This window comes from Perissodus microlepis, chromosome 4 (assembly GCF_051167445.1).
Source record: "Perissodus microlepis isolate ML-2025 ecotype Zambia chromosome 4, ASM5116744v1, whole genome shotgun sequence".
Classification (NCBI taxonomy): Eukaryota; Metazoa; Chordata; class Actinopteri; order Cichliformes; family Cichlidae; genus Perissodus; species Perissodus microlepis.
In genome coordinates, this window is record NC_140464.1 from 22,062,481 (window position 1) to 22,080,466 (window position 17,986).

General features: G+C 39.9%; 1 protein-coding gene across 2 annotated transcripts; it reads right to left on the reverse strand.

The window, feature by feature from the left end:
• Positions 1-1,578: 1,578 nt before the first annotated feature.
• Positions 1,579-17,440, reverse strand: clcn7 (Cl-/H+ antiporter 7). Of its 2 annotated transcripts, XM_084926466.1 has the most exons (25): positions 17,189-17,440; positions 15,959-16,036; positions 13,198-13,263; positions 12,653-12,718; positions 12,379-12,511; positions 12,124-12,233; positions 11,646-11,726; positions 11,497-11,559; positions 11,287-11,370; positions 11,021-11,114; positions 10,100-10,164; positions 9,765-9,881; positions 9,620-9,674; positions 9,020-9,080; positions 7,444-7,585; positions 6,762-6,855; positions 6,509-6,681; positions 6,103-6,154; positions 5,870-5,997; positions 5,129-5,214; positions 4,884-5,016; positions 4,541-4,600; positions 4,279-4,455; positions 3,198-3,278; positions 1,579-3,060 (listed from the first exon to the last, which is right to left on the reverse strand). In XM_084926466.1, the coding sequence occupies exons 1-25, from the start codon at positions 17,300-17,302 to the stop codon at positions 2,974-2,976; spliced, it is 2,400 nt and encodes a 799-aa protein (XP_084782592.1). In that variant the 5' UTR covers positions 17,303-17,440; the 3' UTR covers positions 1,579-2,973. The 2 variants fall into 2 exon arrangements, with proteins under 2 accessions (XP_084782592.1, XP_084782593.1); XM_084926467.1 differs by lacking the exon at positions 15,959-16,036.
• Positions 17,441-17,986: the final 546 nt, after the last annotated feature.

A 17,986-nucleotide genomic window follows, 5' to 3' on the forward strand; every position in this document is an offset into this window, starting at 1 on the left:
AATGACACTGAGGCTGAGTGGGCAAGGAGACGGCTTCACACTGATTCAGAAAAATCTATTTTCTGCTCCTCCTTTGAGAGCGACTTCCACTGTGGGTAGAAGATCACAAGAACACACTGTCAGCTCGTATACACAGCCACACTGCTACTACACATGACTACAGGACAGCTGGTACACATGCACATTAACAGATGCATAAATATATTCAGAGTTACACTTACTCTCTCTCCCACAGCTGCATTCACAGCTGCACCGTCACTGATATTTAGCTCTGCTTTGACCTTTGGCCTCTGCTCTTTAAGGTACAGCATGAAGGCATTTGGGGGCTTCTTAATGTAAGCCTGGTCTGTACCCTGTTTGGTTTGATGCTTTCTGCTTCAACAGGAATAAAACCCAGAGTGAGAGCATGTGTTACCACCATGTACAACTGTGAGGAAGGTACTTTAAAAACATGAGTAACACTGTGAAACTGAATGTAAGGCGACACCACTAAAGGAGGCTGATTACAATAATTCACACACACATCTGCAGATAAATGACAGATACCTGCAGATCAGTGAGAAAATGCAGCAGAGAAACTGACTTTGGAGTGCAGCTGTGGGGTGGAGGAGCTGGAAGAACAGCTGCTGTTGTTGCCGATGGGATGTTGTTTACATGCAAATGATACAGCAGATTGTGTGGAGAGATGGAGAAGGACAAAAATCCATAATACTGACACTTAGTCCAGCATTTCAAAGACTAATAATGATAAACAGCACAGAAACATGCAAACTAAACTGTTTTTCTTTCATTAGCCTGAAGCATCCAACAGGTTCAAGCACCTTTATCAATAAAAATCTAACGACAACTGTCTGAGTGTCTCACCTGTCCTTGGCTAGCTGTGCCTGGCTGACTGTACATGTGAGATGGCTGCATGGTGATTGGAGCAACTATACATGAACGTTGGTGCTCAGACAGAAGAGGAGCGGATCCCAGGAGGGTGTAGGTAACAGATCCTCTACTCTGCCTGCTGCTGAGTGAGGCAGGGCAGCTGGTCCAGCAGGGAAAGCAGGAGAAGGAGGTGAGGAAAAGGGAGTGGGAGGGTTGGATGTTTCCCCCAAAATATTAACAAACACATCTTCAAGAGTGCAAGGCACCCATTCTGACTTCCTTCTTTCCCAAATACGATCCAGCTCTTCCCTGATGTCCATTTTTGGGACAGAGGGTTTATGTGCTGCTGTTCTGTGTCTGGGATCCTGTGACAAACATTCGTAGAAATTTGATCCTCTTAGACTGGGATGGACATCTTATATAATACAGAACTAAACTAAGGACTAGTATTTTGTGCAAACAGTTGACTAGTAATTACTCGTTCATGTCAGGTGAGTGGTAATTACTATAAGTCACTGCAGTGAAAGCACAGATGTCCAACAATGATTATTGGCAGTAATTATTAAATTGTATCTTTTGGGCCAATTAATTGAAGTTAAATAATTTCCGATGGCACACTGGTGTACTATGGCACAGTAGTTGAAAACCACCGGTCTAAGGAGCTCGAAAAGAAAAGTGTCTGGACTCATTCTTAAATGTACAAAAGAGTTGTATGATAATAGTTAAAACTTTATTCATTCACAAAAAGGTTTATCCATAAAATAGAGCAACATTTGCATGTTTACATCTGGAAGGGTAAAAACAATAAAAGCCCAAAGAAATCGACAACACTGCTGACTGAAGTGTTAGAAATACAAACAGACACTATTACAATCAATAAGAAAAATGTGTTGTCAGGGTAGCAAAGAAGATATGTGGCACACTATTGTTTACATTCATACAGAGCTCCAATAGGGACACTCGTGGGAAGTCTTCAGTAGCAGGTCAAAGTGCAAACCTTCAGAGGTGGAAAAAGTACAATAAATAACAGCAGTCTTTCAGTGCAAAACTACACAAACACAGATATCATTGCAAACCTTCAGTGGTCGGTAGCTGTGCTTTAAACCAGCTCTTGAACACGACAACTCACAATCAGATTTTCTAAGCAAAACACTTCAAAGTATCCTATAGCGCAGCAGCAGGAATATAAAACACCAGTCTCACACAATCTGAAGCAAGTTACCATCCTGTACACCTGCATTTCCACAGCATCCAGCTACACCACCTCATGAAGGAACTAACATTTAACAGTTTCTGAAAGTAGGGAGGCAGAATGGGACTAACAGTAGAAATGTACTAGGAAAATCCTTTGGGAGCTGATGGTTGGGGAGTGAATCCTCAGGGGTGATCCGATGCGTTCCATGGATCCTTGACTGGATTAAAAACTTGGAAGTTTGGAGGCTGGGTCAACACCTCGGGTTATTTATCATGCTGCTCATGAGTACTTTTTCCATGTAGTCGGGGTCTGTTACAATGAGGGAGCATGCTCAGTCTGCAACAGTGTTTCCCAGCACAACGCTGCTGAGATGAGTGATTCACTTCATCCATCACTGGTTTAAATGCTGTGGCTAACAACGCAAAATATTTTCCAAGTTAACAAAAATTAAACAGATTTGTTTAGAATATAAGAAAATTGATTTTCATTCTAACTGATCCAGTCCAACTTTATTTGGGGCCACAGACGTGTGTGTGTGTTGTGTGTATGTAAAACTCTGTAAAAGTGTGTGAAAAACAACTAAACAACCAAAACGATTAAGAATAAAAGACAACAAAGTCAAGCATCATTTGTTGCCTCAGCGCAAAAATCTGGTGAATTATTAAATAAAATACAGTTCCTGGAATTATCCTGGAAAAACTATTAATCGGAATCCTTTAGAAGAAAATGCCGTCATTTAGCGTTAACAGAGGGGTGGATGTTTTTTAGAATTATTCAAAAAAAAAAAAAGAAAAAAAAAAGAGAGAGATCTTTGGCCCTTGAAGGCGTCCTTCTGGGCTGCCAAACTGATGGTCAACAGCTTCTGAGGCAACATGTGGTCAGTCTATGGCCGTGTGTATGTGGGCACACTATGTCTGGGCAAGCTGCAGCTCCTCCAGCCCATGTTTGCCCAGATGATATCTGGCCAAGTCCTTCCTTGTCACCAGTCCAATCACCTGCAGGAGGTGACAAACCAAAGAAAAAAAAATAAAACTAATCAGGACAATCATCATAGCAAAATAAATGTGAAGTATGTGGGGAAATACAACCAAACAAAAATCCTTTACACTGAAACATAAACACACCGTCTTACCCTGTTCACATCATCTGCCACCACCAGGTGTCTCAGTCCCAGTGCTCTGAACAGCTTAAACACACGAGGGAGTGATGTATCCTGCAGACAGAACACTTTGTTAAAGTTTGAATCAGGGCTGCTCAATTAATCGAATTTTAATCTAAATTACGATCTGGGCTTTCAACAATCATTAAAAATGACTGAGCCGATTATTAGCACCTCCCTCGTGCTTTACTCTCGCGCTGCTCCGTATGGCAAATCGAGCGCACCTCTCTGCATTTCGAACACGCGTCGCAACAATTAAGAGGACCCGAGGGAAGCTCGGAAAGCTAAGCAGAAGTTATTTGGAGAGGATATCTTTGCATCCCAGCCACAAGTGCCTCATCAGAAAGGGTCTTCAGCACTGGTGGAAATGTTGTCAACTGCCTGCGTGCATCCCTGAAGCCTGATCATGTCAACAGGCTGGTGTTTTTGCCTAAAAACCTTTGAGAAGTTGCAGGAACCATGTTTTGTTGAGCCATTTTGAGATTGTATGGGACTTGGGCCTACTAGTTTTTATTTATTTCTTATAAAAGTTACTACTTTCAGTGTTTCATTTTATTTTTGTTCAAGCAGCAACTTTAGTTGACATACCTCAATGTCAGTTTGATACAATTGTGCATTGTGTGGCTACACAGCTTGCCTTGATGTTTGGTTATTTGTATGCATAAATATTATGCAGTATTTTGAAGTTGACTAAACATAGATGTTTATATTTTTCATTTATTTTTATATTGCAAACATTTGCACTGTTATCAGTATTTGCACACTATTTTATATTATTTTTTTGACAATCTTTAAAGCCATTATTCAATTCATTGTTATTGTTAAATAAATATTGTCAAATATCATTATTATTATCATTTTTGCCATAATCGAGCAGCCCTAGTTTGACTTCATTCAAACAAAACATCAAAAACAATCCTGAAAAGCATTTTAATGAAAGAATGAAAAGAAAACTGTAAACCCACAAATGTAACATTTTGCAGCAGCAGTCTCAACTTACAAGTCTAATCAAATTTGTTGGTGCTTGCACAACTGCAGTTACTGCATCTGTTACCTGTGGTACAGTGTAAGGTGTTGGATTCATAAACTCAGTGAGGTCCATCATGCATTCTCTCTCGTCCTGGGAGACGTGGATGCTTTGGATTGGGGGAAAGCGGGGGTAGGCGTCCCTGAAGTCTTTCAGCTGGAGCTTCCTCTGAGACAGCCGGGACCGGGCCAACTCCACAAACACCTGGCAGGAGAGAAGACGGTGCAAACTGGCCTAACTGCAATCGGGTTTTACAGGCTCTCGTATCAGATCTCAGATCAGCTGTTACCTTGTGTTTGAGAAGAACAATCAGCTGAGAGCGCAGGATGAGACCACAGAGTTTTGCTGGCTGAGTGAAGAGGAAGGTGTTAATAATCTCTTACACTGCAGAGCAACATGTCTCACATTTTTCTCCTGCGTCAACTCCAATCTGCTCTTCAAGTATCTTATGTACTAAAAATTTCTTTGCTAAAGTGGTGCTAAAAATCGACACAAAGAGACACAAAAACAACGCTTTCCACGGATTTGACTACAAACACCTTAACACGACCTTTTCTCAAGAAACAAAACCAACTACTTTAACACCTCAAACACAAACTTTCAACAGAAAAAAAAAACATTCAAACAGTTACCTCATCACTATCCAAAACCTGCACGACAACAGGGAAGCCATTGTGATTTGTCGATGTGTTGCTAAGGACGTCCACGATTGTTCCCACCTTCTCTATCCTGTTGAAGCAGGTGACTGGAGAACTCATCACCTCTCTGGACAGCGAGGAGGACAATGGTGATAAGAAGGTAAACAACAAGAGTACAAGTACTGATTAGAAAATAAAAGAAACAGTGAGAAAAACAAACACAAGTTCATCCATCTTACCTGGCAGTCAGCCAGTGGGAGGTGGCAGGAGCCTCCCAGTGCAGGAAGGGAACACTCTGCAGCTTGATGTGAATGTCGTATAAACCCTAAAGCAGGAAAGTAAGAGTGGTTAGAGATGCTGTCTGTGCCTTACTTTCCTATCATAAACTGTACACAGTAGATCCAACTGCAATTTCACCAGCAAGGACAACATTCTCAATTCAATCAGCAAGGTTTCTTGAAAGATTACAGTGGTTGGACTCTACTCTCTAAGCCTGAGACTGAGGATTTGTGGAAGGCCTCAGTGAGGACTTCCAGGCCAACCAAACCCCCGGGTACAAATGAGTGGTGTAAGAACTGAGAAAAGAGGGGGGAGGGTTGGGCACAAAAATGAGAACAAAAAGCCTACAGTGCAGGAAGCCAATGTATAGGTATGGAACCAGAAGGTAAGTGTCTGAGGCGTGGTCGTGACGTTCAGATAAATCTCCAATTATTCCAGCAGGTTAGGACAAAGTGTCTGCTGTCAGACAAACAAAATAAACTTTATTTTTTTATCTCCTCTCAACAGAAAAGGAAAATATAGAGGTTTACAAAAGACTAATGTATTAAATGAAATTGAAATTTACGCTAAATGCATTTACTAAGCACTTGCATTCAGCTAAAATACAGTAGCATTTATTATGCTGGGATCTGATCACCCTACACTGGACTAACTTCAGCAGTGTGGAGTCAGGAGTAGGTTGTGTCTGTGACTTCACTCACCTCCTCAAAGTAGTCTCCCACTATTTTGGCAATCATGAGAACGAGCATGATGGGAAGGCCGTACGTGACGTTTCCTGTTGCCTCCACCATGATGACAGTCAAACTGAGAGTCATTCTTACAATGCCACCTGCAGAGAGGAGGAAGTATGCAGCACATTGTAGAACAAATTTAAATATTTACAACAATATACATAAAATTGCAATTTTTTTTTTTTAAAGTGACAGTTACTCACCTAACTGTGCTGCAGCTCCAATCAAAGCATATTTACCAGGATCAGCCCAAATCTATGAAAATACATGGAGCAAAGTCTTTAACACATGTTATCTGGCATATTAGCTTAATGTAACAGTAATCTAGACAAATTAATTAATAAAAATATGCATTTAACATGTTTCAGATAACACCTATTTCCCTATCCTATATTTTTAATAACACAATAATGCTAGCAAGTTTAGAAGGAAGGTTTGTGAAGTAACTAAAAGTTCTCATTTTTTTTTAAAATAAAGACTCTTTTCTTCCACTGCTTTGCTAATACTGTCCATGATACCGGTCATGTTAACTTGTTGGGTCAGCTCCATTAAATGTAGCTAGTTTTCAAAATGGTAACTAAAACAAATGTCACTGTGAGGAGCACCAACCGGGCTAGTGGGAGTGAAAGAGGCAAGCAGTATCCCACACAGCCTCCCCCAAGCTGCTCCTATTAGAAGAGACGGGATGAAGACACCAGCAGACACTGCCAGGCCGTATGTCCAACACGCCAGGAAGAAATAGGTCAGAGTAAACAAACCCAGCGTCAGAGGGTTGTAACTTCCTTTAAAACACAAACAAAGAAAGTAATTAGTGAGAGTGTAATGGTTTAAACAAAGTCACTACAATAGTGCACCATCTTACCCGGCTGATTGTGGAAGAGACTACGAACGCTTCTCTCAGGAGTGTTAAAAAATGCTGTAGCCATGGAATTATACTCGCCATCTGCACAAAACAACTAAACAGAGACAGAAAATGATGCATGGCACAAAATACTCAAGAGCCACAAAATGCAGGGCTTTAGACAGAAACAGATGAACGAAAAACTGCTTATCACGTCTGATTTTATTAGGAATCGGTTGTCCACAGTGCAAAATACATTCTGTTTTCTAATTAGCAGCAAACATGGGACTGATTGAATATAAAAGAGACATCTGAATGTCTCAACCAATTTTCATGGTAATACATAAATTCTTAAAATGTTGCACTCTATGAGAGAAACATCCTGCATCCCCTTAGATCCCTTTAAAGTACCGTTTTTACGCCATGCTGGTAAACTTTATTGAAATGAAACTTTACTGTGAGGTTAAAAAGTAGGAAGTGCCAAGGATCATTATGAGCAGGGTCCTCTACAAATCTGCACGTGCTGGTCTGAATTTGCTTTGTCACACATTTCACCATCTCCCCGTCCATCTTAAAACTCTAATCCTGCCCGGCTCTGCTGTAACACTGTGACCCATATTTAGCGTTATTATGCATCATCATCTAAATCGAAAAAAGCAGCGAGAGAGTGTTTTCAGTCAAGTGGAAACAAATGTGGGTGTACCTGCAGTGGGTACTCCTCATTGTGCTCGGGCCCCAGAGGCTGACAGTCGTTGGAAAAATAAATCATGGTGAATGACACTGCTGCGGTCACAGCAGCCACCAACAAGGCCTCCATCACTTGCAAACATGGGCGATGCACATACCTAACACACAGACACATTAAATTTAGACATTTTCATGTACAACGCCACGCCCTAATCTGCTCTGGGCTAAAATGCTGACACATTGCTGATCTCTCAGTCTGGACTTTCCCAAATGAAAAAAAAAAAAAAAAAGCAGCTCTTAGTCCAATAAAAACAGGTGAGAGGGAAACAAAGCTTCTTTGACTTTGTGTCTCTTCAGACCATGTGACTGGAAATGTCAAGTGTAATTACTGCTCAGAAATGTGACAGAAATACAGACTTCCTTAGACTCAGACCAGAGGAGTTATTTTTAGAAACAAGACCGTACAGCCAGGCAAATATTTTATTTTCAAGTTTATCTTTAAAGAAATATTAAAGATAAACTTTGTTTTGCTTTCAGACTGCTTCAATTAAGTCTCTTTTTTTGTTTGTTTTTTAAAAGGATCCATTAGGCTTATTTGGAGGGTTAAGAGTTGCATATCAAAATTTTCCTCGTTAATCTTATACTGGGCCTGTGCAGCACCTCAGTGCACTCACAGCCTCGAAACAAGCCATTAAGCAGTTTTAGCTCCTCACCACAAGTCATCTCTCGTCTTACTGATTACTCTCGCACACAAAAGGAACAGCAGGTAGGTCGGATTTCTGTGCTTACAGACAGAGCCGTGTGACTGACGTGACCAAATCGGGCATGCCTCCCCTCTCCCTTTCTCTTAATACAGACTTTCCACCGTGGAAAGAGTATAAAAATTGCAGATATGAACTCAAATCCTCAGACCACCTGTTTCCCATTTCCTGTAAATTAATATTGTAAATAAACTGACACTCATTTATTAAAAATCTGGTGTCATGACAGTTGGATTTAATGTTTTGATTATGATTGAGAATGAATAAGCATTAGCAAACTATTAGTGACCAATTTATAGCCATTGTGCCAAATTTGATTCCTCAACTGATCAAGTAAGAGTAGTTGGAAGACAGATGAAGACAGATAAATACACACACACACACACACACACACACACACACACACACACACACACACACACACACACACACACACACACACACACACAAACAGTGTGTATTATATTAAGATCTGAGTACATTTATATCAGCCAGCTCCAGAGCAGGAAGCCAGGAACACTTCTCAGTACGAGTCGTCTCCCACATTAGTCAGCCTCCCGGTGATCGTACCTGTTCTTATACTGAGGCTATTTTTACACATGTCAATCACAAACTTCCGAGAATCCATTTTAAGCCTTCTCTTAAAAAACCTCATCTCGCACCCCACCCTGTCTGTGTCAACCAACAACATTTTCATTCTCTCCATGTGATGTTTTTGTTGGCACAATGCACACACATGCTCTTCTTTATTCACAACCTTTGCTGAAATATTTCCTTTCTGAGTCAATGACAGTTTGGTTTGCATTTGCTTGAGTCCTATCTAAACTTTACCTGATCCTGAAGATAGTCAGCCAGTAGTTGAGTGAATTAAAGAGCGCTCCCAACAACCCACCTGCACAGGACAGGAACGGAAACAAATTAATGAAATGAATAAACAGGAGCGATAGTGTAAGTTAAATAGAACAGTGGTATTGTCATCAGTCTGAGAAACGTTTAGAAGTGACACCCACTGGGTGCAGGACTGACGATCGATTTGCAATATGCAACTCTCAGGAAAAGAAGAAAAGAAAAATATTGATCAAAGAAATTGACAAGGTTGGATGCAAATGAGTGTGACTGATGAGTTGATGTGGAACTGGCAAAGAATTAGACGATGATTCTCATTCCTATTCAGTGTTTGGGGTCTCTGATTATGCAGTGAACTATTCCTGAGCAGCTCATGTTATGTGTTGGGGGGCACTGTGCTTCTAGGGAAGATTAGTGGCACCTCTAGGCATCATTGGTTTTAGGTTGTAGCTGATAGTGTATACCAAGCACTTTGAATCACCTTGTTGAATTGTGCTATACAAATAAACTTGCCTTGCCAAAAAGGACCACATGGAGAATTGTGCATATTTGTAGAAATTAAAAAACAAAACAAAAAAACTTTACCTAAAGCTCCCATACACATAAACAAAGGAATCTCGTAGTAGTAATAGGCCACACTCTGAAAAGAGACAAAAGTCAGTGCTTTTACATTGACCAAAAAAATTAACCTCAAAAAGCACACTGTTTGTGTTTAATGTAAGTCTCTTACATCACTTTCAAAGCGTCCAAAGTTAATGAGACCTGGATTGGAAAGGTCTCCTGGTTTGCCATGATAGATACTGAGGAAGAAGTTCAGTGTGAAGGTGGAGATCATGGAGGCAAAGAACTGCAGAGGAGGAGGGCAAACACTTAGGAGATGTAGGAAATACTAAAACTTATCCACTTGTGTTTTAATCAATCTTTTAGACAACTTTTTAATTTTGTTGTTTAAGCGACAATGACAGTAAAGATATTCAGTTCAATTTATTAGACTTCTGGATGAAATGCTGTTGATTCAACATATTGTGCTCACTAATAGGGGTTAATGCTCATTTCATGACTTACTATCCTCCATGTGAGCATCTGGTTCCAGAAAGAAGCTCCCTCCTCTAGAGAGAACAAAACTCCGCCTGTCGACCACAGAAAGAGTTTAAAAACCAGAATAGCATTACATTTTTATATATTCATTTTATTTGTTTTTTCCTTTAGACTGAAAAAGTGACTTGGATAAGTGACAAAACACACTTGTGTGCAGACCAAAACAACCACACAGAGACCCTTTGGAGGAGGTAGTGTCTGTTTGTTTATGGTGTGAACATGATCCAACCCCAATCCAAGCCAACTACCAGGTGTATGTTAAAGTTTGAGCTTAAAAATGTCCTGTTGCCCCGTGTGCTTTGTATTCTCAACACAAGAAGGTGCTATAGATGTGCAAACGTCTGTACGGGTTAACGGCTAGCTGTTAAGTAAACATAAATTACTGGTTTTCTCACACAGCACCTTCTTCCTGTAATTAATTTTTATTAACCCTATTATTATTTTATTAACACATCTGGACTGAACATTCTCATGTGGTTTCTAGTGACACATTTCGGTTCACTTGGATTTTTCTGTGTGAAAACAAACCAAACCACAGGGTTAATCTACAAATTTTTACTCAGCTGATTCGGACCAGAGTAAACAAACTACAGGTGTGATAACACCCTTAAACTAATCCAGAGTTTGCAAGCGTGATCACAGCAGCACTCTTCACACGATAACCTGATCAACATGTACAAGGCAGCTTTATAATCACAGCACGCAGTTATCAAGTATGTCAGAGGGTTTCTGTAGATCCCAGTGCATCAAATTTAAGACTTCTAAAGATCTTATTATGCAAATTATTATTTTTTGTTTGCTTTTAGTGTGGGCATATATAATCATACTGTTGTAGAGCTTAAAGCAGCTAAACTTCACACACAGCAAAAGCAGATTATGTGTTTTTACCAACTGGTGCCCCAAAAGCAGCAGAAACTCCAGCAGCAGCTCCAGCAGAAACAAAGTCCCTCTTTTCTGTGTCTCTCCGGAAGTATTCAAACATCTACACAAACACACATATATTTTATATTATTAACCACTCCTATTGTCAAACACACACAAACTTAGTATATTATGATATATGGAGTTTGTCACAATGTCAATCGATGTGACACACTAAATATATACTGTGGCCCACAAGCATGTTAGTGTTCAAGATCTCAACACACGCTTACCTTGAAGTCCCGTTTTAAGGAGGTGCTTCTGCCCTGTGAGACTCCCGCAGCTACAACAGCACCAGAGTGAATCATGGGACCTTCCTGAGGATCGTGGGCAAACAAGAGGACAGCTTTAAAAGCATTTTTTTAAAAATGTGTTTCAAATGTGTTCAGAACACAGTTTGAGTGTATGTTTACAAAAAGATGAAGGATTTTGATATAGTTTACCTTTCCAACAGCAAGACCGCCAGCTACTGAACATATAACGCCAAACACTTTCACCACCAGCGTCTACGAAGAACAACGGGACATAAAGATGTAAACGTGGATCTAGTGTATCCACTATTCTAAGTTACTGGTATTTTACGTGGCCGTACCTTGAGCCGTACCACCCTGGGAATCTTGACTCCATTTAGGTAACATTTTATCTGAGGAATACCACTTCCAGCTGCTATTGGCTACAAGAGAAAGAACAGGAAAAGATACATGTGAAGATTCGTGGTACACACAGTGCCTCATCACATGCTAATAAACCGCACTGTCACAAAAACAGAAACACATTTAGCTTAAATTACCAGTATTTCAAAGAAGGACTCAGACATTGAAAGACATGCTATTACTAACCAAAAATCTTCACTTCCACAACGATTTGAATTGTTTGTAGCTAATTAATATGTAACAGAGCAACAAAAAAAGGGGAAAAAAAGCAAAAGCTTTTATGTCACACTTCTCCAAAACCCATTCTTGCACTTGAAGAATGTTATTATTAAACCACACAAATGGGGAAGAAGTGGTTCCAATTCAAAATTTAGGCTAATCAGAAAAGGTCAAGAATATTTTTGCTTTCAGTCTTACCTCAAAAAACGCAACCATGATGCCCCCCACCAGGACGAAGGCACAGTTGAGAACGGCCCAGAGGATGAGAGAAATAGACAGCCCACCCACCTCTGTAAACTTTTCAATGTCTGTGAAGGCTCAGAGTCAAGGAAGTGTCCTTTTTTTCCTGAAATCACTTGAGTGATTTGGAGAAAAATTAAAGTTCCTTAAGCCTTGCATATTTACGTGGTACTAAAAAATAGGACTAAAAAGCTGTACACGTCTAAAGGATACTCTCTTTAATAACTTGATATTTGCACCCAGCCAGTTTCTCCACCATAATGTCTATAAAACAGGCGATGAGACCCGTTAGAATGCCAATCAGACCGCAGATTACCCAACGACTGATCTCCAGACAGCGGAAACCCTAAAAACACAAGATGAGAAGACAAGAAGTGATGCAGGATAAAGCAGCCAGACACAAGACTCGAGACAGAAAGAAAGTAATGGAGTTCATAGAGAGCCCAGGCAAACTACCATTTCTGCAAAAGATTCCTGCACCACTCACCATGTGACTCATTCTTCTCTCCTCTTCAAGAAAGAGCTGGTTTTCAATGTTGTCATAATCCAGACTCTACAATGAAACAGACAGATGAATACATTTAATTTCATCAAATACATCTGTAAAAAAAAAACAAAAAAAAAACAAACAAACAAACAAACAAACAACAACAACACAAAAGCTCTTCCGGCTAGGTTCAATTGTATAATCTATTTAAAGAAACTGACATCCAAAAATCTGACCAATTTCTGTGTGCATTTTTTAGATGTATATACAAATTTTCAAAGACAATACAAAGCATATCTCCTCAAGTACTGACAGTTCCACTCTGCTTAAGAACATTATAAACAGTTACATCTTTATAGCTGGCTCAGTCTTTAGTTTCTTCCTTTATTTGCTAGAACTTGGCGTTACCACTGTAAGATGGCAAAAAAGGACATTTTCACTTCTTGTGAATACAAGCTTAAAAACAGCAAAGTAACCAAGTGTAATCCAGCTTATTCAAGACTTATCTGAAACACAGGATTCTGATTGGTTAACAGCAGTTTTACCTCATATTTAAGTGACAGCAGCTTCTCGTTGTGTGGGATCTCTTTCGGTCGGCCCCTAATAGGGTCCTGCAGGGGGCGAGGGGAAAAAAAGCATTAACACATCACCTCTGACCTCAGTTATGTGGCTGGAAACTATTTTACTGCCATTAAAATATTTTACATACAGCAGCAGGGAGTGGAACAATGAATCACAAGCATCAGATGCATTTTTTCTTACTCAGAAGAAAATTAGGGGACAGGTTTGACAATCAAAAGTTTTGAATTTTCTCTTTAACAACTCAATCGCAGCCAGTTTCTCCAGAAAGTCTACATCATAGCTGTAACCACAAACCACTCTGAAACACTACAGTGTAACCTATGCCATAACCACACATGTGCTTCTCTAGAAATGAAGCTACAATAATAAGAATAATTGTAGCATCAATCATAATCTTAGCATCAATACAAGGAATCACAGATGACAGTAAATTCCTGGTGGATGAATTGCTGAAACTATTTGAATGGATGTGAAGGAATGTACAAAGAAGTGTTAAAACTTAAGGGACAAATATGTTGTTGTTTTTTTTTTTTTAAATGACCACAGTAAAAAATAAATTTAAAATTGGGACACAACCACAAGGTAATTTATACACATATTGTGCACTAGCACAAGCATCAATGCCAGCAATGGTGGAGGTTACTTATGTAGGTTCTGTAGGCTCTGGACCTCTTTAAGTTTCCTGAAGACATTTCTATTGATCACATGATAGCTGGGAGTCTCCATCATTACTTAAAAGTCGAGTCACTTTTTTTCCCAAGCTCCTTAGATTACCATGACCTGGATTAGGGCTGGGCCATGTCATACCGTTCACAGTAATACCGGTGTAATGTCGGGCAATGATAGGAAAATGAAATATCGCGATAGAATATGGGTAAAATGCACATGCGCAGTGCCTTTGTTTTCATACGCACATGGCGGAAAAAGCGTGCCGGCGACAGAGAATGAGAAGGGCGAAAGCGGATTGTTGAATGAAACGGATGAACCAGAATTGGTTTGTAAGAATGCTGCAACTTCAGTGGTGTGGAACTGGTTTAGCTTTCGTCCGTCAGATACACAACAAAGCACTATTTTTGGTAGAGCATGCAAGCGGGCCGTCGTTATTACCGTGTTGTTTGGAAAATACGGCACACTTAAAATCAATCCTTCGATTTTTCTGAAAATCGACAGTGCCCCTTATAATCCCGTGTGCCTTATGTATGAATTCTGGTTGTGTTTACTGACCTCGAAACGATTTTATGTGGTACATGGCGCTCGAAAATCTGTCAAATGTTTCAGTACGACTTTGCTAAGCTACGAAGCCGCACCGCTTGATGGATTGTCGGAGCGTTGCGGCTATCGTAGGCAGGAGCCTCGCGGAGCGATACGTACTGTGCTTCAGCATAGTATTACAGTATTGTGTGTGTATAACCTCTTTTTAAGTTTTGTGGATATTATACATGGTTATGCTGAGGATATGTCGGCCAATTTCCACTGGAAATGCCTTTTGGTTAAACTTTCAGCAAGGAATTTGCATTTGCACTGTTAAATTTTTATATAACTTTAATGCACATAAAAAACAGCTGCTTGTTTAATTGAAAATACCTAGATTTTTTTTTTTTTTTGCACGAATAAAGTTGTGGAGTTGTAAAGTATCTTGTCTAGTGTCAATTATATCGTAAGTTATATCGTTATCGCAAATTTTCAAATCTATATCGAGATAAATATTTTTGGTCATATCGCCATGCTCTAACCTGGATGACTGAGAACCTACACAGATGGGGTTTTTTTGGATATTCAGTGACCTCCACTGTCACTCCCTTCCCTATTCCAGCCCACTTGTTAGCTAATCAAACTCATCAAACGCATACATCATCCGCTTCTCGCAGCGAGACGACAGGATCTTGTGAGGCTACACAAGAGCTCATCTGCGATGTGTGAAAACCCCTCTCCCTGTCCAAATATAAACACGTAGGCAGACGGACACATTTGCAGCACCATAAATTACACTTTAGCTTGCCATCCATCTGTGCAGCATGCAACTAAGTAAAGAAATTACTTTCACAGAGCCACAAACAAGCTGGAAATAACATTTTGTTTATCATACTCAAGCAAATCACAAGCCTGAAATCATATTCCAGCCAGCCAGCCAATGAAAACATAACTGAATCAGATGGTTTGTGTGAAGAAGCAGAACAGATGGGACATCCTGTCGTGCTAACGGAGCCTCAAGTACCAGTATGTGGTCCTGTGTGTCAGAGTGTATGTATGAGGATTTCTTGTCCTGGTTTAAGTATCCTAAGCCTGGAAAGAAGTAGTTAAGTAAAATGTAATGAATGAATGTAATGAACACATATTCAAATGCATGGACTTGATCAATTTGCCATTTGCAGTGCCTCACAGTGGAAACCAGCAGACAGTTTCCAATCACGTGCCCCTAGTGAGTCAAGCATCACTGGACTATTCTGGCTGGTGAGCGACTTAATTTCTGTGTCAGTTTTCCCAAATCATTCAGAGGGAAGCAGCTCAGTCTCAACCTTCAACTTTATCTCAGTCAAGGCATTGGCACAGTAAACAAATACGAGCATGTGGCTGAATCGCATTAGTCACAACTGCAGTGATTTGCTGGGGAATGCTGGGAAAGATTATCGTGGTCTAAGAGGCTAAAACAAGAACTGCTAATAAAGGGAAATAGAAGAGAAAAAGACAAAGAGAGAGCGAAGATGTTGGGAGCTCAAACTTTACCTCTTCTGATGTTATATCATCTTCCAAATCCACCGTGCTGAATCTGCCTATCCGAAATACACTGCCTGATCCGGACAGCTAAAGACATCACAGACAGCAACATAAATATATGAGTATGGCCATGTGTAGCACTTTTCAGGGTGATATGTTACATTGTTAACTGCTGGTATCCATTTAAGAAACTAACACAAGAGTCTTCTCCCCTCTACTTGGAGACTAAAGTCTATTTTTGGACATCTTTTGATGTTGGACTCATATGAAAGGTTATACATGTCGGGTAAGATTTTTAAGAGTAAGAAGCTCTATATTGCTCCCTTTATTGAAGAAATATTTGACTTCAAAACAAACAAAAAATCTACAACAGAAAATGCACACAAAAAGCATGTTCTTTTCCATACCTGTACATTTTCTGATGCAAATGAGAAAACATCCGTTTTTGGATGCGCATATTTGGAAGGGGATTAACGTGAGACTCTACTTTCATGTTGGCTAATGCCACACAGGCAGAAACGGTAACAGTAAAAAAGGAAGTTGGATTTTCCAGAATATTTCAATATTACTCTGACAGGCAGACGTCCGCAGGTCTTGTAACTGGATCGTGCTGGGATAATCACACTTCCCAAAGCAGTCACATTACAGTTTACCTGTAGCCCAGGTAATCCAATTTGTCCCAGGATGTTTTCCAGCGCCAAACAGGTTAGGAAATAATGGAAGTAACAGCGAATGACTAGCAATAATCTGATTATTTTCCAGGAGGACTGAAACAAATTATGAGCATCATGTACTTAATTTGAATAGGCCTAATTCTATTACTTTCGCCCTCTAAACCCAGTCACAAACAAAACTTGTGGTTGCATTTACCATCCAGAATTGCAAACCAAAACACAGTCTGCATGTTTGGTGGTTTTCTCTTGTTTTGATGTGTACTCGCCGTCTTCGTGAATTCTTGCACACTTCCATCCTCAATTCATTTGACTTTATGCTCAAATGCACTCTGGGTCAAGTCATGTTGCTGCTATATGAGTAACAGTCACCAGACATCAACAACACCTCAGTAAAAACTGTGTGCGCGGCCGTGCATTAAAATGATTAAAAGCATTCATAGCCCATGCAGTATTTATAAACATGAGTCAACATAAGCCTAGGATAGCTAATAAAACATGACACAGCATCTTCTTTGGGAAGCAGCGGAGGTAATAGCTGTTAAGGTAAATTAGCCACCATGCTAACCTGTCTGGAAGGTTTCGGTATCTCAGTGCCGTTGAGTAACGGTGTCCCCTCCCCGGTCAAACCGGAGTCGTCGCCCCGGCTGGACCACGACACTTTCTTGGTGATGTTAGCCATGGTGTCTCCCCGCTAATTCGCCGAGCTGTCAATAGTTCGCTTCATTAACTTCAGCAGTCGTTGGCTAACAACTATTATTCTCTCTCAACTCCCCATGATCATTCCTGCAACTCGTGACGCTTTGTAAGGTTCGCGTGCAGGGTCAAAAACAATCCTTGGGCGCGTTGGCTGCTGGGATTTGACGTTTTTCAGTATTTCAGACTCCAGAAAGTTATGGCAAAAATTATATTATATTATATTATATTATAAACAATAATTAGGTGACTAAAGACTGTATATGCAAGTAAACTGTATTATTTTCATCTGAACTCTAATGCAGCCAGACTTTACCATTTCAGAGGAAATGGGAGTGCCTTTAACTTGTTGCAGCTCCAAAGTTTGTTCCCTTCATTTTAAATATATATAATAATAATAATACTTGTTAGTTAACATGTCTACAAAGAACGTAGAGGTTATGCCTGTTATTTACACCTGTGCAGTGGTAAAGGGGTAAGATGCAAAAAATTGTTCTGAATCAAGAACAAGTTCGAGATTTTTAAATCCTGCATACCTCCAAGCATATCAGTTCCTTTTTATCAATGTTTTCTGCACTACAATTATTTCAAACTTACATGTAATGTAAATAGTTTTGATGAACCTGAAAAACTGTCACTCAAATTTTTTCCACATGGAAAACAAAGGAAA